The sequence below is a fragment of the Panicum virgatum genome, chromosome 5N (assembly GCF_016808335.1).
Source record: "Panicum virgatum strain AP13 chromosome 5N, P.virgatum_v5, whole genome shotgun sequence".
NCBI lineage: Eukaryota > Viridiplantae > Streptophyta > Magnoliopsida > Poales > Poaceae > Panicum > Panicum virgatum.
Genome location: NC_053149.1, coordinates 62964194 through 62985337, shown reverse-complemented (window position 1 = coordinate 62985337; position 21144 = coordinate 62964194). Strand labels below are relative to the sequence as shown.

Sequence of the window (21144 nt, the reverse complement as noted above, 5' to 3'; positions counted from 1 at the left end):
AACTCTTCGCGTTCGACGCGCGTTGCCTGGCCGCCGGCAACGAAATAAGCGGCAGTTAGAACGTGGAGTCCCAAAATCGCGAGAAGCGAGGTTCGAGCCGCTTAAGGCTTATATGTGCCGCGTTTTTTTGGACTGCGGTCCCAAACAGGACCTTAGACCCTGTTTAGATTTTTACCCGTAAATTCCGTAAACGCAAAAAAAATGTCACATCAAATATTTTAACACATGTATGGAGTACTAAATGAAGTCTATTTATAAAACTTTTTGCATGGATGGATTGTAAATCGCGAGACGAATCTAATGAGCCTACTTAATCCATAATTTGCAACGATAATGCTACAGTAACCATCGGCTAATTATAGATTAATCATGGATTAATTAGCATCATTAGATTCGTCTCGCGATTTACAACTCATCTATGAAAAAAAAATTTATAAATAGACTTTATTTAGTACTTCAAATTAGCAAGATTTCTTTGCAAAATTTTTACATATAAACAACTAAACACGCCCTTAATTGTTTAGTTCTACTGCTACTTATACCTATACGACCTGCCAATCAGCGTCTCGATGGGCAGAGGAGTAGAGGACCCATGACAGACTGGTCACAAGGTACAAACCATCCATCGATCAGTGTCTCCGTGACTCTACCGCACTATAACTATCGCTAATTAAACTATCGTCAAGGACGGCAAAGGCGGCCGCCATCCTAGAAAAGTAGAAAACAAAACGGAACGTGCCTCGAGCCCATAAACTCCCGGTGTGAGTGTGACGGAGAACGTTACAAGCTAGTCCCCTCCACGTCGGCAGTCTCGCGCTCTTCGTCTTGGACTCATCCTTCTCGGAGACCCGTGACGTCGACGTTCCGAGCGACGCCGCAGGCCGCACTCCCTGTCTCCCTGAAGCTACCGTGCTGCTTCTCACTCACCACCTCGTGGCTCGTGAGTCGTGACGCTCCCGTGTGGCTGACCGGTGGTCCCAACCGGTGGTCCCTCCCCCATCTGCTCCCGCCCCCGGCTGAACCCCACCAAAACCTCCACGGCAAAAGGGAAAAGCTCCCCAAAAAGCCAAGGGAGACGTTACCATCTCGTCCTTGTCCTCCCCCACGCCTCCTTCCTCCCGCCTTCCTCCTTGACGACGCCGCCGGCGCCTCGCGGGTCGCGGCCGCTCACTCCTCTTAAAGCGCGCGCCCCGCCCAAACCCTACCTTGGAAAACCCTTCACGCCACCACGGGGACTCCATTCCGCCTCTCGCGATGTCGCTCGAGATCCACGAGGGTAAGTCCGGCGGGCGACGGAGTGGTGGTCTGTCAAATGTTCGATGCTTAGCCTCCCTCCGGCGTCGCATGGCGCTGATTGATTTTTTTTTTTGGGTGCGTCTGGGTGCAGAGGATGGTGGGGTGTCCGGTGCTCGCCCGGCGAAGGTGATGTCTGTCTCGGGGAGCGGGAAGCGGGGGCGGTACGTGCGGCAGGTGACGGGGCGGCACAACGACACCGACCTCCACGTGGCGGCGCGGGGCGGGGACGCCGCGGCGCTGCGGCGCGCGCTGCACGAGGCCGCGGCGGCCGTGGCCACCGGGGAGGGGCCGGAGGAGCTCGAGGAGGCTCGGCGCGCGGTGGCCGCGGAGCCGAACGAGGCTGGGGAGACGCCTCTGGTCGCCGCGGCGGAGAGGGGGCACCTCGAGGTGGTGGTGGAACTGCTCCGGCACCTCGACGCCGAGGGGCTGGCGGCAAAGAATAGGTCGGGCTACGACGCACTGCACGTCGCGGCGAGGGAAGGCCGTCATGGTGAGCTGCTATCCTTTACAGCGCTCTGTTACCATTCGTGTATCTGTTTAGTACAATTCGGAGCATCGAGCTCCCTGTTGCTTGTCTGGTGCTTTCCTGGGTGTGGGCTAGTGGCACTTTAGCACCCCGGCTATTACCAAAATTTCATGGATAATTAAATTTGATCACTCTGAGTTTTTTTATCAGTAATAGGTTTTGGATAACTTCTGCTACAATTGGCAAATCCATTGACAAGGAAAATAGACTCTTCTCAGTTTGAACCAAATAGGAGTAGACACATACTGTGTGCCGATTTGGTAACTTTGATAGTAGCGTTATGCACATAACACACAGTACTGGTGAGAATATGATATTTTATGTTTTTTTTCAACTTACTAGGCAATAAGATATGATACAAAATAGATACATATCCATAACAATCATATATTCTCTATTTGTACAGAATTCTGCTATGATTAATTGTTCATTTATCCATTTTCTTTAACGAATAGCTATCAGAAACTAGCCCCCCTTGTTAACCTATGAGCTCAGTGCCTCAATATGTGTGCACTTGCGAGAGATGTACAAACTGTTTCTCTTCAAAGCCCCTCATACTTTAGAATTCAGACAGCAATCACTATGCAAAATGTGATGCACTTTTGAAGACATTACTGTAGAATAGTTTGGTGTGCTAAGTTTTATGTGTGAGCGATCTGGAAGCGGGACTTTTGGTATGGTAGGAACTGTTTCTAGTGGCATCAGGACATAGCCAAATCAAAGTGTGGCCCTTTGATGTGTTCAGCATATTCTGGATAGTTTGTGATAAATCCGTTCATGCTAATTTTTCACGTGGTATTTGTGAAGCTAATATAACCTTTTCGCTCATATCCAAGGAAATTTAGGATTATATAATCCATATGCATATACTTACTCTACAAAATATCTTTATGGCAGTTGTCGTTATATGAACATTTAGCAGTGAGCAAATTGATCTAATGAATAGGAGCACTTTTTTTCAGCTGTTGTGCAGGAAATGTTACTTCGTGACAGGATGCTTGCCAAGACACTTGGTCCTGGAAATACTACTCCACTTATATCAGCAGCTATGAGGGGCCATATTGAAGTTGTTGAACTGTTGCTGGAACAAGATGACTTTGGATTGGCGGAAATGGCCAGAGATAATGGAAAAAATGCCCTACATTTTGCTGCTCGGCAGGGACATATTGGAATTGTGAAAGCACTACTTGAGAAAGATCCTCAGTTAGCAAGAAGAAATGACAAGAAAGGTCAAACTGCTCTTCATATGGCCGTAAAGGGAACAAGCTGTGATGTTCTTAGACCTCTAGTGGATGCTGATCCAGCAATTGTAATGCTGCCAGATAAAAATGGGAACACAGCTTTGCATGTCGCAACAAGAAAAAAGCGAGCAGAGGTATTTACAATCTTTTTAAAATACTGTTATACCTGCATTGTGCATGTGTTTGTTAATAGCTTCTTATAATTCCCCTCGATGATCATGGCTTTCTCTCCTTTCTTGTTAGACACTTCTATGCATCGACATTCTGCTTCCAGTTTTAAAGAAATTCCATCAATAAAAAAATAAAATAGCGACTCAGATTAGGCCAACTCATAGGTTTAATGCATATCAAGAAAACAAAATAACTTGACGTGCTCCTTATACCTCACTGTTAAATAGCAACTTTCAATTCGGGGACTTAGGGTTTACTTCTCTCTTGGGAAAACTGGCTTTGAAATTTGAAACATATCGTGTTTGATTACCAATGACATCCTTCTGTGACCTAAAAAGTCACTGCGTCACTTTCTTATTCTTCAGAATGATCAGATTGTCTAGCACGAAATGTGCAAATACTTTCTTAGTCTCACTATTTTGTTAATCATATTGTGGAAATATCTAAAAAACAACCTTATTTTACCTTAACATACATAAGACTGTTTGATAGGATAAACATTTACTTGTGCCTAATTAACTATGATTATTCAACTTTCGTTGGACTTAATGTTTTCTTTGTTTCCTATCTTCTACAGATAGTTAGTGTTCTCTTGCGGCTACCAGATACTCATGTCAATGCACTGACCAGAGACCACAAGACTGCATACGATATAGCTGAAGGGTTGCCAGTATGTGAAGAGTCTTGTGAAATTAAGGATATTTTATCACAACATGGTGCTCTCAGATCTAGGGAGCTGAATCAACCTCGAGATGAGCTGCGGAAGACAGTGACAGAGATAAAGAAAGATGTCCATACACAACTGGAGCAAACAAGAAAAACAAACAAAAATGTTCATGGCATTGCTAAAGAACTCAGAAAGTTGCACAGAGAAGGCATCAACAATGCCACAAATTCTGTAACTGTTGTTGCGGTGCTGTTTGCAACTGTTGCTTTTGCAGCTATATTCACTGTACCTGGTGGAAATGACAACGATGGACTTGCAGTTGTTGTTCAGGCTACCTCCTTTAAGATTTTCTTCATCTTCAATGCCGTAGCTCTGTTTACATCATTGGCGGTAGTTGTAGTTCAAATAACAGTTGTCAGGGGAGAAACCAAGTCTGAGCGAAGGGTTGTTGAGGTGATCAACAAACTTATGTGGATAGCATCTGTTTGCACTACAATTTCTTTCATTGCCTCCTGCTATATTGTACTAGGCCGCCACTTCCAGTGGGCAGCAATACTGGTATCTTTGATAGGTGGTGTCACAATGGCTGGCGTACTTGGTACAATGACATACTATGTAGTGAAATCAAAGCGTATGAGGAAGATCAGAAAAAAGGAGAAGATGTCAAGAAGAAGTGGCTCAAGCTCCTTGTATGACAATACTGAGCTCTCAGATACTGAACTTAACCCAGTCTATGCCTTGTAAAAATAAAGGGTGTCTGGACTCTGTCTCTCACCAGATTCGAGTATGTACTCGCTAACAGATACAATAGCTTACATATATATATTTTTTACAATTCCTTCTGTAACAAAAATTCCACACAGGACTTGCCCATTGTGCAAGGCTCCTACAGTTGAGGAATTTGATGGCACCAAATGTGCTCAATCTATTGTACATGTGAGTTACAAATTTTATTTTTTCTTTCTGAGATTTGCTTCTATGCTTTATCCTTCTGAGGATTACTCATATTTTAAAACAAAGCGATGGGCTGATGTCAGCTACTTAATCCCTAAAGTGTTTTAAGTTATGTGCAACTCCCCCTTTCCAGATTGCATGACAGATCATCTTGTTCATTCAATGTATGCACTTATATGTAATTTGTTATGCTGCTGCAAAGTCTCAAGCATTATCCAGGTACTCCTGTACTTCATTTCTAGTTCTGAGCTTGTTTCTTTAATTTGGTAATGCGACTTCAGGCCTTGACAGGGTTTTAGTTTCTTTTAAGCACTTAGACTGTTCATAACATGCTATTTCATCTTTTAATAGTGATCTCTTGTGTACTGCAACTGTAGGATGTTAATTTAAATGCTTATTGGGCTAAACTAAATGCTTATTTTCAAGTTAGAGTCTTTTTTTTATCATTGCTGCAAACCAAGTGATGTTAAGGATTACTAGTATACTCTGGATGTAATTTTGATTTATGCTATTTTTTCTTTCAATAATAATTTTTTTATATACTGCTACTGGATAATGTAGCAAAACTTATTGGGCTAAATTAAGTGCATATTTTCAAGAGTTTTTGGTTGATCGAGGCTGGAAACAAATTGATATTATGGATCACTAGTTCACTCTGGATGTAATTTTGGTTTTATTCCTCTGCTTATGTTGAACCTATGAAAATTTCTGCCACTAGTTTATGTAACACTGAAGTGCACTGAATACTCACCTTGCCAGCAAGAGCATGTGCAGTTTTATGTGTACTGTATCCATAATGATAGTATGATACTGTTTATGATATTCACCTTGTTGAATCTGAAATGGTCAGTGGGATGCACATGTTCTGGTAGACTTTGGTGCAGGTACCAATCACTGGATATAAGATTACTTCGGTCTGTCACAAGTTACTTTTCTAACTAATCAGAGAGTCGGCATTTCCATAAAAAAAAATCAAAGTCAGTGGCACAAGTTGGCACTGCAATGCAAACATACTTTTTTTTTGCAGGACTAGAAAGGCAAAAAGAGGAAACTTGTGCCATGCAAAACAACATAAGATTTATCTAAAAAACAAAGAAAACATTGGCTAACTACTGGTGCTTAAGAGGCAGGGAGGTGTAAAGTAGGCCATATTATGTTGCTGCCAGTCCTAACACTGCTCAACATCATCAATGTAGTGGATAACTCTGCTTACCTTTTGCTTTAATCTTGCCCTGCCTTTTGTCAGCATGCTCTCTTAGTTTAAGGATTCCTGTCTTAACTTGGCCATTTCTTAAGTATATGTCCTGCTTTGAAGCTAAGGAATGCTCCCTTGTTTGGTTTCTTTTGTTTCCATATAGGATAGACTCTGACAAGAAGTGTTCTTTAATGTAATTGCTTGATGCCTGTGCTGATATATTATAGGCATGTTTGGTTTGCTACCTAAGGCGCCACCACGCCTAAGGTTAGCATGCTGCCGCAGGTGCGGTGCTCAAATCGACCGCCGCAGGTGCGGCGTGAAAATTGTGTGGCATGTCGATGGAACCGCGCCTAAGAAAGTGTGGCCGACTAACTTTAGCTGTTCACCAAACGCATGCCTCCGATGCTATGGCGCGCCTAAGGTTAGGCTGTGGCGCCTTAGGCAGCGAACCAAACACGCCCTATGTCTGATCTGTTGTTGTAGTCTCAACATTGCTAGGTGCTTAAATGAGGAAAACTACTGAGTTGGAAATTCAACATGATGGAAATGAGGTTGATCTTGTCCATTGCTTTGCAGCTTTCCTGATCCCCAAAGGTAAGTGAACAAATTGAACTATGTTCTCCAGTTAAACTAAAGTCACTAGACAGCCAGAGTTATTTCAGGGAAAAGACAGCTGGGACTGTTAGATTTATACTATAAATTGATCTAGCTACCTTGTGATGAAACCTTGAGGAAAAAAAAGGTTAACTTTAACTTCTTATTAAGTGTCGACCATGAATGCCTTGTGTGCTTCCTAAATATGGTCCCTGCTATAACATTGCATTAAGAAGAAACACAAGAACAAACGCGTGTGTCACTTAGAACACAACATGACTTGATCTGGAACAAACAACCTGATCACCTAGCAGCGACCTCTAAATGAGCAAGGGGTGTCTCCTCAAAGATATTTCTAAGAACATTTTGTGACGTGTTCAAGGAACAGTAATTAGATAGGGCTGAATCAGAAACTCATTTACACATGTGGATATGTATGACCATCACTAAATGCCACCAACCAAAAAACAATTCGCTGTGCCAGGCTATTTATGTCTCTGACTTATGATTTTGTTTATATTACCTTTCATTTTGGTCACAACAGATAATGTGGCTAGAGACACTGATTAGAGAAAATATTATGCATGTTATGTTTAGTTTTTGGTGGATTTTTCTCTGGTACATAACAGACATAAGAAATGCTATACTCTAGTTTTTAAAAAAGAGAGGGAATTTTTCAATATTTGTTGCATATTAAAACTGTTTGTCCTTAAACAGAAAATGGCTACATCTATTGTGAAGGTCACAATATGAAACATATATCATATCTGCAGAAAGATCAAGATGAAAAGAGCACAGAATTATTGGGGAACATTGATATTTCGACCAATATCAAATATACCCTATGTGTCTTCAGATTCTGCTGCTATTTTTGATGCTGATGATGACATGAACCGGAAACCTGCGTCACTTGCACTTTTCCTCACTGAGGCCAGCTGTTGTGACTTTTTACAGTATGCTATTGCACCCTGAATTGGATTGTCCATCTCTGAACTTGCACTGCTGCTCCTCCTCAGCACCGGTCCTACACCGGAATCTTTTGAGCTTGGGATGGAGAAGGAGGATGAATTTGATGAAGAGCATGATGATGATGAAACTGAGGATGGCTTGTTTGATGATGAATATCTGATAATGACGCTGGAGAAGGATCTTCTATGGCCGCACTCATCCTCTTTAAGCTTGCTACCTAGTGTGGTTCTATTGCTGACGGGTGAGGCTATGTACCTGTTGCTTCTGATATGGCTAATTGAGTTCTTCCTCCAGGTCTTGAACTGTGAATTCGATAGCTCATCTGCTCTAGGTACACCATTCTTGTTATCTGGATTCCCTCCTTTAGTGGCAAATATTGTCTTCAAGTAAGCTTTTGACGCCTTGAACTTGAGACCAAGGTTAAGATGCCTGATGAACTTGAGCTTCTTCGACCATGGCTTCTTCTCACAGGCTGCTGCCTCCTCGGCAGCATCACTACCAGCGGATATGCACTCATGGAAGTAGTACTCCGCATTGAGCTCACCACTGGCATAGCATGAATTTGCTGCTGATGCATTGCATGACTGGTATGGTGTTGCTGGGGCAGTGCTTGCTGAGAGTAAGCCCTTTTCAGCTGCACTCTCAAGGAGCTTCTCAACCATCTGAATGCGTGGTGGAAGATGGAGCGGTAGCAGCTTGCCCTTGTAGAAGAGCTCATCTGCTGGGGATGCTTCGGGCTCCCACTGGTCAAGTGGAGCTGGCATGTGGAATTCAAACTCTCGCGAGTGTTGTGGGGAGGTTGCCATAGCGTAGCAGAACAAGCTTGCCTTGGTGATGGCCACATCTGCTGCTGGTGAGCTCAAATCTATATCTATGTAGTCCTCTTCTTGGAGTGGTTGGTCATGGCTTTGGGGGCTATGTTTTGCCATTGTTCTTGCCTCACCTTATGAGTTTGGTGAGTCGTGTTTTCTGGTTTGGGTTGGTCTTGGCAGAGGTGGTGGTTGCGTTTTAGGAAGGAAGTGGAAGAGGTTTTGGCATGCTTTAAAGCAGAATTCCTGTCGCTATAGATGTTTATAAATTGGCTTATACTTCTTACAAGGGACCCTCTACCTGTGCCCCTATGATCCGCCTTTTGTCTGCATCTAATCCTCTTTCTGTCGCGGCTATATGTAATGCAGTATTCTGGTGTGGAGTAACTGTTTTCTCTATTATTGATCTATATGTGGTGGCAATGCTTTTACGTGATTAGGTTATTTTACCTGTTCCTTGGCATGCTTCTCCTCTTTCCATGACTGAAGCTACTTGTTTTGTTTGGATGTGTAGGGTTACAAGGCAACCATTAAGATATAGGCTTACGAGGTGATCACTTTATCGATAGATTATTCGCAAAATGTCTACCGATATGTGGGACCTGCACACCAGTTGGTCTGCCTGTAAACTGGACAGATACACTTGGAAGCTTCATATTCTTTCAAGCAAGTGTTGAAAGTTGTTTTTCAAATGCTTGGGTTGCATGATGGTAGCTTGGATTGAAACTTGGAATTTAAAGGCCTTCTTGTTTATAAAAATTAAGTTTTCCACGGTTAAAGTTTCATCTGAAAGGTAGAATAATTTGATGATTGACCTGTCATGTATAAGTGTTTTATTTTAAATCTAAAAGGAAGAACGCATGCCCTCAAAACATGGAGCAAGGTGCCATTTGTTTGTTCATCTTTATGTCCACCTTTGTAAGTGTGAGGGTGACATCAGTAGCAACAGATTAGGCCCCTTGTTTAAGTTAGCTGTCCAAACTGAGCATGCTCTGCCGTTCCATTCCTGGATCCATTGTCAACTTTGTCTCGTTGGAGTTTGGTGTAATTATTGACATTGCGTGTGCGTTAGCTCCGATCGAGGCATTTGTGCATTATAGTCTGTCTAAATTTATGCTGTTTCAAAGGTGGATTTGTTTGAGGTTTCTAGCTTGTTTTTTTTCTTCTGCACGATTTTATTTAATAAAATCTTCTCGATTTTTTTTCCTGCTGACTCTTTTTTTTCTTGAGCAGATCTCCCAGAAACCTGCTGGGGGAAAATACCTCAGTTTCTGCACCTTTCTTGTTCTCTGTAAGATACATCTTTACATGCAAATTCGTGAGACTGACTTTATGATATGCTTCTGAGCCTGCTTTATATCCCTTGCCACCAGCTAGAGCACTAAGCAACGTTCCATAATTTGCTTAAAGATATCTTAAGAATAGCAACCCAACCTTAACCTGTGATTTTATTATCTAAGCTAACACATTGACAACTTATAGGTCTGTATTCTTTTTCAGGTGAGAGCTAATTAGAAAGGGATGTCAGCTAGCTAGGTTAGGTGTGGATCAAGTGCCTAACACACTACTTAACGAAATTTCGCCGTACCCAGTTTTTAACCCCGAAGAGTTAGCCCACTGAATTGCAGGCCTAAAGGTAAATGAATTCTTTTGCAGACACTAATTAGGTGGTTGCTGGTGGTTGGAACTTGAAAAGACTTTTTTTTTTCTAGAGACCAACTCTGAAAAAAAGTCACCCTTTACCATTGCAAACCTTCTAGCACTCAGAGATATTGTAGAAATAGTGCACAGTGGCTAAGGGTGGTAATGAGCAATGGTCTTGATGCTCTCTTCACAATCCTACTTGGTTTTTAATATTTTTAGTTTAAAATTGTATAAGATTAGAGTCCGACCCTTTACGGTTCGGTCTTTAGATTATCTAGACAAAAAATTAAGACCCTTTACCACCGCGGCTGCCAGAGCCAGACTTCTCAATTCATAACCACCTTTCTCTCTCACTAGCTTAGTGACATGCTGCATTGACATGATTGTACCTGAAGATTCATTGCGCGTGATAGACGACAGTGTAAAGCCTAAACGATTAACTTAGTGTAGAGGGGTTTTTATCTTATCTCGCACAGCAGCTTAACAAGCTGCAGTGTGCTTTACCTGTATGTGCTGAATTTTCTTTCCCGTTCCAGACCACAGCTGCCGGACACTTCATGGTGGGAGTCCAATTCTTTTTGCGCCATGCAGAGATTGGAAAGGAGGGCCCGGTCCCTGAAAGCTTCAGGAATGTGAGTACTCTATCCTGCCTATGATGAGTGAATTGTCAACCGTACGGTGTGATCGTACGCTTGGTCTTTTGATTGCAGCTACACGGGCGTCGAGTGTCGACGGGGAGCTGCTGTGGAGGTGCTGTGGCCGATTGTAGCAGCACCGTCCAAATTAAACCGGCTTAAATGCACTAACCATCATCTTAATACTTAATCAAGTTACTGTGCACTTAAAACGGTGTAACCTGACAGGCTGTCGGGTAAAATCCCGATTAAACTACTGTACTCCAGGATCACAATTGCACTTAGACCCGTACGAAGACGAGCACAGGTGATACCAGCATACAGAAATCTTCAAAATAATTTACAACACCGGTTTTACATAAAAGGTTTAAATACAAACAACAGAGTTCAAACGCACAGCGGAAGTTTAAAACTGAGTTCGAAATACAAAACGATAGCCACGACGACGATAAAAGGGTGAGCTCCACATTCTGCCCACCGATGTGATGCCAACCTGCCCAATCTTCACGGGGAAGACGGGGCCCACTCGACGGTCCAACCCGGAGGAAGCGGCTATCCAATCTAGGACGCACAGATCTCCTCGAAGTCAGCGGGGACACAACCTGCTTAAAAAGGGTTACAACAACAACCCTGAGTATACTAATACTCAGCAAGGCTTACCCGACTTTGGGTATACTTAGCCCATTACCTAGACATGCAAAGCTTTTGGTTCGGGAGTTCTTTTGCTGAAATGCTGCTAGAAGTGAATCCTTACTTTCAATATTTTAGCTCCATTTAGTATACCAAGTATTAACTAAATTCGCCTAAACATCTAGAGCACACATGGTGGAGCAGATTATCTTTCAGAACTCACAAACCAGTCTTTTCCATTCCATTTTCATTCCACTTTCTTACTACGATGTGACGCAGTGACCAAGGTTCTCTTAACCGAGAGAGATGGCGAATCGATCCGATTTAACCTTGTAAGGTGGACCTAACTCACACGACATATGTAAGCCCCGTCGGGCCACGCGCGTCAACTGTTTCCACATTACCACTGCATCTGAACTACGCCTGCTAAAACCCAGGTGATGGGCCCCTCGCGGTGAACTCCCGGAGAACCCGGAGGCGGCATCCTATCCAACACCCGCCAACTCCCACGCCCAGCGTAGCATGACAGAATTCAAATCACCGCTGTAAAGTGGTACACAGCTTACCGGTTTCGACTTCCTCCTACTTCCGGTATGTGGTTAGTACTGTTCAAACTCGGTCATCAGGGCCAACAACGGTACGGTCCTCAATCGACACAGGCGGAAGGTCATGTTCTCATTTATTCCATACCATTAATACAACTCATTTCCGCCCGGTCTCCATTTCTCTTTACTCAACAACTCATTTCATAGCCAACGCTAAGGAATCAAGATCCTAAAACTCGCGAGTGACAGCAATCACTCGACTTCTACCAAAATCCTACTTAGCAGAGCATTGCTAACGATACCTGCACACTAGTATGGACTCATGGGTACCTAGGGAGAACATGCATACTAGGGTTTCATATAACTCCTAAAACTTAAATGCACAAATACTTAAATAGACATTGAATAATTTAAATTATGGTTATGCTCCGGGGCTTGCCTTGCAGGTCAGCGGGGTTAACGAAAACCTCTGGAGTGGGCTCAACGGCGTCCTTCTGCGGCTCTTCTGCTCGTGGCTCTTGGACTGGCTCAGCAACTAGTTCGTGGACAGCTTCGTTCGCGGCATCTACACGAATAAAAATATGCCATGCACAAATTAGAACTCAGCGCGAAGCATGAGTGCTTACGAAAAGATACATTTCAAAACGATACAAAGCAATTAACAAACCCTAGCAAGGAAAAAGGAATATAAATAGATCTACACAAAAGTGCATAGCAACAGGTCATGAAACTTTTACAGTGGACTACACATGAAATGAGTAAGCCACTGCGAATTTTCCATAATTTTTAGAGCCCTAGAACAACCGGTAATAAATAAACTAGGTTTAACGCAAACCGGATTTTTAGCAGGGAAAAAGTGACAATTGACCTGCACAGCTATTTTTCCTCTGAAGATCATGATTTTAGAAACTTAACAAAACTTGTTTGGCATTTTTTCGCATTTTTCTGTGATTTTCTACGCAATTATGAACTTTCAGCAGAAAATAAAGGAATAAAATTGAAAACATAAAAGGTAAAAAAGGGGGGCGCTGACAGCCGGGCCCCACTGGACAGTGGGCGCCGGCCCAGCTGCTCCCGCTCCCCTGCTTCGGTCGCAGGGCGGCGCACGCTGGCTGGCAGCCCGCGGCAGCGCTCCCCGCCGGCGGGGCTGACCGGCGGCGCTGCAGCGGCCGAGCCGAGGCCCCAGGCGGCCAGGGGGCAGGGCGGCCGGCGGCGCATGGGGAGGCGCAGGGGGGGCTTGCGCGGCGGCTCACGGCGGTGCATGGCCACGGGCGGCGGCGGCGGCTGCGTTCCGGCGGCGGCAAGGCCAACCGGCGGCAAGGCGGGGCGGGGCGAGCACCAGGAAGGTCAAGCAGCGGCGGGGCGCGCGGTGTTGGCCCGCGGGCGGGCACAGGGAGGCCCGGCGGCACACGCGGGCGGCGGGCGGCGCGTTCCGCGGCGGCGCGGCTTCGGGTGGGGAATAGGTCGGGGAGTAGGAGGAGGCCGTGGGAAAGCTCACCGGGGGTCGATTTGTGGCGGAGGATGGCCGGAAGGTGGTCGTCGATGAGAGGGGCGAAGCTCGGGGCGGACCTTCAATGGTGGACGGCGGTCTGCTGGTCGATTTCGGCCGGGGTAGGCACGGCCGTGTTCGTGGAGGGATGGAGGAGCTTCGGGGCGAGGTCGCGCAGCTCGGAGGGCAACGGATTGAGGTGGGGCGGCGAGGGTTGGCCGGAGCGACGAGCGGCGGCGGTTTCGCTCGGTTCTGCTCGCTCGAGCTCGGCTCGTCGTGCACTGAGGAGGAGAAAGGAGGATTGGGACGGCACGAGAAGCTTCGAGGTCGTCCGCGAGGTGAAGAGCGGCGCTCAAACGCGATGGCTGACGCGTGGAAGCTCGCCGCCGGCCACAGTCGCCGGTATGGCGTCGGGGCGTCACAGTGACGAGCACAGTGGAGACACTGTTCACTCGTTTAATGATTTTAGCCCGAGTTTGACCAGTTGAAACTCCAAATTTCATATGGGAATATGAAATTTGGCCAAAATAGAAGTTGTAGAGGATTAAAAGATCTACAACTTTCGTTTTGGGCGGAAGTTGATTTGAAGCTCAGATCAAGGACAAAAACGAGATGGAACAACACTAAAACAAAGATTACTATGCGAACCCGATTAACGCTAACGACGAATTTGAGTCCACACTTAGCGAGTTAACTCATGATTAGCGAGACGATTAACACAGGGGTGTTACACCGATGGACCGTGCGGTGGACGGCGGTGAAGGGCAGCCGGGACCGGAGCTTGGACCGGGCGGCAGCTGTGGCGTCCACTCCTGGATCGAGGGCGCAAGCGGCGACGGAAGGCGGGTTTCTTGGTTTGCGCCACAAAACCAAGGAGGCGGACGGCGGTTGAAGACGTCAAGTCGTGAAGGCACGGGCGTCGGTCTCGGGACTGACGGAGGCGATAGGCGTCGACTGCGTCTATGGCCTCGCTGCGGGCGAGGAGGTGACGGGCGTCGGGAGGCGTCTAGGGCCGTCAGAAGGCCGAGGTAGGAACGGCGTCTAGGGCCACGGCGTGGAGGCGGGAATCTTCCCGCGCGTGGAGTTTTGGCGGTTTTCTCAAAACCGGCCACCTACCCGGATTTCGCGGATCCTCCAAAACCGCGGACCGGTACTTCGTCGACGTGGCGGCATCGCATCAGAGACTTCGAGTCGAAGAAAGTAGCTCCGCCGTCGATCGAGTTTGTGCAGCGGGCTGCTGCAGACCCGACCGGTCTGACCGGTCTGGCTGCAGCAGCCGGGTATATAAGCCCCCTCTTTTCTAGGTGGAGGGCTTCGAGTCTCTTGAGTCCTTTTCGGTTTTTCCTCCCCCCTTTCCCCTGCTTAGGTTAGGGGCAAGGTCTCCAACGCAAAGGGAGTTTAGATTATAGCTTTTCTCTCCAATCTAGAGGGTGGATGATGGGCGGATGGCTCTAGCCTTTGTATAGGTGAATTCTTCTGAGATTAATGGATGAAATTTGTTTGAGATTCACTTGTGTGTGCTGAGCATCTCGTCCTCCCCTTCTCTCTTACGTTTTGGGTTCAATTCTCCTCTTTTGGTGTGTTTCTTGTTTGGAGGAGAACAACCTTTGATTTCGTGGTTTGATGAACTCTTTGAAACGATTCCTATGCATATAGCCTAGAGTCAAACCCCCTGGAATCATGGGTTCTCATGAATTGGCGATTTTGTGTTCTTGAGAAAACCCCAATCCTCTTTGATTTTTCCTCGATTTCTCTCGATCCGTGAATCTTTTGGGTGAGATATTTTGGGGATAGGTTCACGGGGTGGTTACGAAGTTTTCCTCCAAGTTTGGTTGGATTTGGACTTCGTTTGCTCGAGATTCGTGGTTTGAAGGTTTGTTTGCGGGTTTTCTGGACGACACCGGTCAGATCGGTGGGCGAGACCGGTCAGACCGGTCAGTCTGAGTTTGAATTGCCCGACCGGTCAGACCGGTCTAGTGCACCGGTCAGACCGGTTTGTGTGTGCTGCGCTGCGGTTTGAGAAGTTTCTCTCGCTTTTGCTTTCGCGCTGCGACCTGGGTCTTCTGCTTCGAGATAGCTTGTTCATAGCTATTCTCGCTGACCTAGGTTCGAGGGCTTGCGATGATTTTGGGACATATGCCGACGTTTCAAATTTCGAAGAAATTTTGATCGGCTCCCATTCACCCCCCCTCTGGTTGCCAGTTTCGGTCCCTCAATTGGTATCAGAGCCTGGTTAAGGTTTTCAGTACCTTAACCGGTTCGAAAACCACTTGGCGACCATGGCGAGTCTTGGGAAGATCCTGGTGTTTTCCGGCGAGGACTATGTCTACTGGAAGGTTTGCATGAGAGCCTTCTTGCAGAGCATGGGAGCCGAGGTCTGGGATATTACCAAGAATCAGGCTTACGTGGTGCTTGCCGCTCGGGTCACTCCTCTTCAAGTGACTGAGCACAAGGCTAACGCCAGGGCTGTCAATGCCCTGTTCGCTGGCGTTTCTCGTGCGGAGTTCTCACGCGTCCAGGGTTTTTAGGAAGCCCACAAGATTTGGACGTGCCTTGAGAACTACCACGAGGGCACACCTTAGGTCAAGGCCAGACTGTTCGAGACTCACCGGCGTGAGTACGAGAACTTCACACAGGAGCCGGGTGAGAGCATTGACTTGATGTTCAGTCGATTGTGAACAAAGTCAATGCGAACAGATCTGCTGATGCCCTTGAGTACACAGAGCACGAGAAGGCCCTCAAGTTGCTCTACGTACTTGATCGCTCTGTGTGGGATCTCAAGGTGAACACCATTATTGAGTCTGCTGGTTATGAGACTCTGACGGTGAACGAGCTTTTCAGCAAGCTCAAGGCCACGGAGGTGGATAATCAGACACGAGCCAAGCTCAATGGTGCCCAGGTGGATCGAGCCTTAACGCTAACTCTGCTCTTGGCTTTTCTCTTGCCTCTTTGCCTTCTGTTTCAGATGAACAGCTGGAGACGCTGGGCGACGACGACTTGTGCCTCCTCATCAGCAAGTTCCAGCGCGTCTATCACAACAAGCAGAGGAAGAAGAACCCCGGGTGCTATAACTGCGGCGATTTGAACCACTTCATCGCCGATTGCCCCAAGAAGTCCGGCGGTGGCCAGAACAACCACTTCGACTACTACCGCCACCGCGACCGCGACGAGGGAGGCTCCAAAAAGGAGCGTCGGCGCCACAAGCACCGCAGTCGTGATCGGGGAGGACACTTCGACAAGGAGTCGCTCAATAAGCGCTTCCAGTACAAGGCCAAGAAGCGGGAGAAGGCCTTCCTGGCGCAGATCAGCGACCTCGACAAGAGCTCTGACACCGACCGCCCTTCTTCACCGACTTCCGACGACGATGACAAGAAGAAGAAGAAGCGGGACAAGGGAGCCACCGGCTTCATCGGCCTTTGCTTGGCGGCCGGTCTGCGCAAGAGTTTCTGCACATGGCGGGCGAGCCGATGGTGCACGAGCGTCTTCAGGTGGACCTGCTACACCGATGCACGCCGACTCTTCTCCTGGATCCGAGAGTGATTCAGAGGTAAACTCCATGATCAACCTGCTAGATACAGAGGTTAGGGAGTTGTACGCCGCTCTCGACAACCAGAAAAGGCTGCTTAAGGAAGCAGCTAGAGAGCGTAGAAAGCTTAGGGCTGAGCTGGCTTGTGCTAGGGAGAAATCTAGTGAGGATGAGTGCGCTGGCTGTATATCTCACATGAATGATCTTGTTGCTCTCCGTGCCAAGCACGATGAGAACATCGCGAACTTAGATGCTACTAAGACTTCGCTTTCTGACGTGTCTCATGAGCTCGCTAAGGCCAAGCATGAACTAGAACTGGTTAAGGACACTCCTATTGTTAGCGATGTGCTTAAATGTGATGAGTGTCCTATCTTTAAGTCCGATCTAGCTTCGTTGCAGTCCAAGTTTGCTACTGCTGTGTGCAAGCTAGAGGAGATGAAGTCTAGGCCAGTTTTGCTTGGTGCTTATAAGCTTTGTCCCACGCTTAGGTCGGAGCTAGATGAGAAGAATGCTTTGATCAAGTCTTTTGGGAAGACTAAGGTCGTAGAGTCTAGCCCACCTATTGATTGCTCTGTTTGTCCTGGTTTGATTGCTGATTTAGATAGTCTTGCGGTAGAGAAAGCCAACTTAGAGAATGAGAATACATATCTTAGGGCGATTCTGAGTTGGGTTTCTAGCAGTGAGCCGCAGTTGGGCATGATGATTAAGTTGTTCAAGCGTGGTGATGGGTTTGGGGTCGGTTACACATACACGAAGTCAGACTTTTACAGGTTGTATGGTAAGATTGGCAAGGCTGCTGGAAACACTGCTAGCACGAGCACGCAGCCTTCGCTTGTTGACCCCGCGGATGGTGTGCTTAAAGAACCGCCGAAAGCACCTCCGCAGAAGCAGGTTTGGGTTCCAAAGCCCAATGAGCTGAGGAATCCCCTCGACACGCTCCCTGCTACAGCAGCCCAGGTTGTCCAGAAGAAGGGGGCTGCTCCTCCCCGTCCACAGGTTAGGCCTCCACCTCCCAAGCGTGAGGTGAGGTACCACTGCGAGTTCTGTGACAGGGAAGGTCACCTGGAGGAGTTTTGCTTCAGGATGAAGCATGCTGTGAGGCGAGAGCAGGAGAGATGGAATGCGGACATGTACTCTGCTCGGGTGCATGGTCCTTCTCGCGCGTGGTGGTAGGCAAGATGCTAGGGCGCGCCGTGTAGGTGGAGTTCAGGGAGACGGTGGTGGTTACATTCTCCAGCGGGTGGTTGTTTTGCCGGCCGTGCTCCTGGTCGTTTTCAGTACGGCTATGGACCACGGGACCGAGGCTTTGGAGGAGGTTTTGAGGCTCCACGCTTTCCTCGCGGTGGTGTTCATCAGTCACGCGGTAGACGGGACGGGGGATACGCTTTGACTGGTTTTGCTAACCCTTCGGTAGAGCAAATGGCTCGACACTGGTTTGCTTCTCACTTTGCTAACCCCAGTGTTGAGACATTTGCTCACCCTTTGTCTCACTACTGATGTGCAGGTTGGAGGCTTGGAGAACAGGTGGATCATGGACTCCGGTTGTTCGCGCCACATGACTGGGATGACAAATGGTTCTCCAGCCTCACCCCGATGCGCTCAAAGGAGTACATTGTGTTCGGGGATAATGGAATAGGAAAGGTACGTGGACTTGGCGCTGTTTGAGTTTCTGACCGCTTTACCCTGAGAGAAGTTGCTTTGGTTTCGAATCTTGACTTTAATTTGCTCTCTGTTTCACAACTTCTTGATGAGGGGTTTGAGGTTCGCTTCAAGGAGGGCTGTTCGCGTGTTTTGGATTCCAGAGGAGATTTGGTTTGCCGGATTACACCTCGCGATCGGGTTTTCTTGGTTGACTTCTCTGGAACCCCTCTTGGCCCTTCTCGTTGCTTGTTGGCTGGTCCTTCTTCTAATTTGTGGAAGTGGCATAGGAGACTTGGACATTTGAGCTTCGATTTTTTGTCGAGACTTAGCTCACTTGGCCTAATCTGAGGATTGCCCAAATTGAAGTTTGACAAGGACCTTATTTGCCATCCGTGTCACCACGGGAAGATGATTGCTACTTCTCATCCACCTGTTAATCAGGTGATGACCTCTCACCCTGGAGAGTTGCTACACATGGACACGGTCGGTCCTTCTAGGGTGATGTCTGTTGGTGGGAAGTGGTACGTTCTTGTGATCGTGGACGACTTTTCTCGCTATTCTTGGGTCTTTTTCATGAAAACCAAGGATGAGGCTTTCGAGTTTGTTCGAGACTTGATCTTGAGGTTGAAAAACGAGCTACCCCAGGCCATGCGAGCGATTCGCAGTGATAATGGCACAGAATTCAAAAATGCTCGTTTTGACGCCTTTTGCAGTGATCAAGGGCTTGAACACCAGTATTTTTCTCCTTACACTCCACAGCAGAATGGAGTTGTAGAGCGGAAGAATCGGACGCTGGTTGAGATGACAAGGATGATGCTCGATGAGCATAGGACTCCTCGCAAATACTGGGCTGAGGCGGTTAACACTGCTTGTTACGTATCCAACCGCATTTTCTTGCATGCTTTCATGCACAGGACTTCTTATGAGTTGCGGTTTGGATGACAGTCCCATGTTGACCATCTCAGAGTTTTCGATTGCCGGTGCTTTGTGCTGAAAGATGGAAATCTTGATAAATTTGAGTCTCGCTCGTCTGACGGCTTTTTTCTCGGTTATGCTTCTCACTCCAGAGCTTACCGTGTGCTGATTATTGATACTAACATCGTCAGAGAGACTTGTGAAGTCACTTTCGACGAGACTGCACCGTGCAATTCTTCTGTCTTTGAAGTTGCAGGAGATGATGAGCTCGGCACTTCCATCTTTGAAGATGAGGAGGAAGAAGTTGCGGAGGGCGAGGCTGAGGCTACCACGCATGCTGTGGACCCAGTTGCCTCCGCCACGAGCTCGGACGATGATGACGGCCCCGATCCGACTACGTCTATTTCACGGGGGCTGATCGAGGAGGTGATTCAGGCTTCACCAGCTGCACCTGAAGAGACACCAGACTTGGTTGAGGAGGAGGCGACTTCGACGCGGGAAGCACCTCGACATATTCAGCATCGTCATCCACCTCAACAAATGCTAGGTGATCTCAACGAGCGAGTCACCAGGTCCAAGGTAACGAGTATCGCTGGCTTTGCTCATTCAGCGTTTGTTGCCTCTTTTGAGCCTAAATATATTGGACACGCTCTTTCTAATTCTAATTGGGTCAATGTCATGCATGAGGAACTTGAAAATTTTGAAAGAAACCAAGTTTGGGTTTTGGTCGAGCCTCCACCTGCTTGTAATCCCATCGAAACGAAGTGGGTTTTCAAAAACAAGCAGGGTGAGGATGGGTTGGTTGTTCGAAACAAGGCTCGTCTTGTTGCCCAGGGGTTTTGCCAAAAAGAGGGTATTGATTTTGAGGAAACTTTTGCCCCTGTTGCTCATTTGGAAGCTATTCGAATCTTTCTTACATTTGCTGCTTCCAAGGGTTTTAAAGTTTTCCAAATAGACGTTAAATCTACCTTCTTGAATGGTTTTATCGAATAAGAGGTTTATGTGAAACAACCCCCTGGTTTCGAAAATCCCAAGTTTCCAAACTGTGTTTATAAACTTCAGAAAGCTCTTTACGGTTTGAAACAGGCGCCTAGAGCTTGGTATGATAGATTGAAAACCTTTTTGCTGGCTCAGGGTTTTAAAATGGGATGTGTGGATAAAACTTTGTTCCTCATGCGATCTGGCACTGACTTTCTTTTAGTTCAGATATATGTGGATGATATTATCTTTGGTGGCTCTTCTCACGCTCTTGTCTCTAAATTTTCTGAGCATATGTCCAGGGAGTTGGAGATGAGCATGATGGGTGAGTTGCAGTTCTTCCTCGGGCTGCAGATCAAGCAAACTCCTCAGGCCACTTTTGTCCATCAAGCCAAGTACACTAGAGACTTGCTGCGGAAGTTCGACATGAGTGACTTGTCTCCTCAGCCGACTCTGATCAGCACACCTACGGCGCTTGATGAGGACTTGGACGGCGAGGCGGTGGACCAGAAGGAGTACAGGAGCATGATCGGCTCTCTCCTGTACCTGACGGCGACGCGACCGGACATCCAGTTCGGCGTCTGCCTCTGTGCGCGGTATCAGGCTTCTCCGCGCACCTCCCACAGGCAGGTGGTGAAACGCATCTTCAGGTATCTTAAATTCACCCCTGAATTTGGTCTTTGGTACTCTGCGGATTCTTCTCTGGTTTTGGTGGG

At 47.0% G+C, this 21144-nt stretch overlaps 2 protein-coding genes across 6 annotated transcripts; one reads left to right on the top strand and one right to left on the bottom strand.

The window, feature by feature from the left end:
- Positions 1-1082: 1082 nt before the first annotated feature.
- Positions 1083-9204, top strand: LOC120673599 (ankyrin repeat-containing protein NPR4-like). Of its 5 annotated transcripts, XR_005674699.1 has the most exons (9): positions 1083-1276; positions 1388-1786; positions 2785-3197; positions 3812-4685; positions 4765-4837; positions 4989-6647; positions 7365-7947; positions 8088-8469; positions 8940-9204. XR_005674699.1 is itself a non-coding variant. In XM_039954522.1 (5 exons), exons 1-4 carry the CDS (start codon positions 1255-1257, stop codon positions 4643-4645), a joined length of 1668 nt encoding a protein of 555 aa, XP_039810456.1. In that variant the 5' UTR covers positions 1083-1254; the 3' UTR covers positions 4646-4685; positions 4765-4854. The 5 variants fall into 5 exon arrangements, 2 of the variants coding, with proteins under 2 accessions (XP_039810456.1, XP_039810455.1); XR_005674698.1 differs by lacking the exons at positions 7365-7947; positions 8088-8469; positions 8940-9204 and having other exon boundaries at positions 3812-4837; positions 4989-5074; positions 6537-6955; XR_005674697.1 differs by lacking the exons at positions 7365-7947; positions 8088-8469; positions 8940-9204 and having other exon boundaries at positions 3812-4837; positions 4989-6955.
- LOC120673601 (probable membrane-associated kinase regulator 4) lies at positions 7339-8653 on the bottom strand. Its single transcript, XM_039954523.1, has one exon. The coding sequence runs from the start codon at positions 8543-8545 to the stop codon at positions 7490-7492; it is 1056 nt and encodes a 351-aa protein (XP_039810457.1). The 5' UTR covers positions 8546-8653; the 3' UTR covers positions 7339-7489.
- Positions 9205-21144: the final 11940 nt, after the last annotated feature.

Excerpts from the sequence above, each read along its gene's own strand:
- LOC120673599 (XM_039954521.1), top strand. The coding sequence starts at position 1,255 with ATGTCGCTCGAGATCCACGAGG. Across the intron at positions 1,787-2,784 it reads GGCGAGGGAAGGCCGTCATG|CTGTTGTGCAGGAAATGTTA; the intron begins GTGAGCTGCTAT and ends ACTTTTTTTCAG. Across the intron at positions 3,198-3,811 it reads CAAGAAAAAAGCGAGCAGAG|ATAGTTAGTGTTCTCTTGCG; the intron begins GTATTTACAATC and ends TATCTTCTACAG.
- LOC120673601 (XM_039954523.1), bottom strand. The coding sequence starts at position 8,545 with ATGGCAAAACATAGCCCCCAAAGCCATGACCAACCACTCCAAGAAGAG.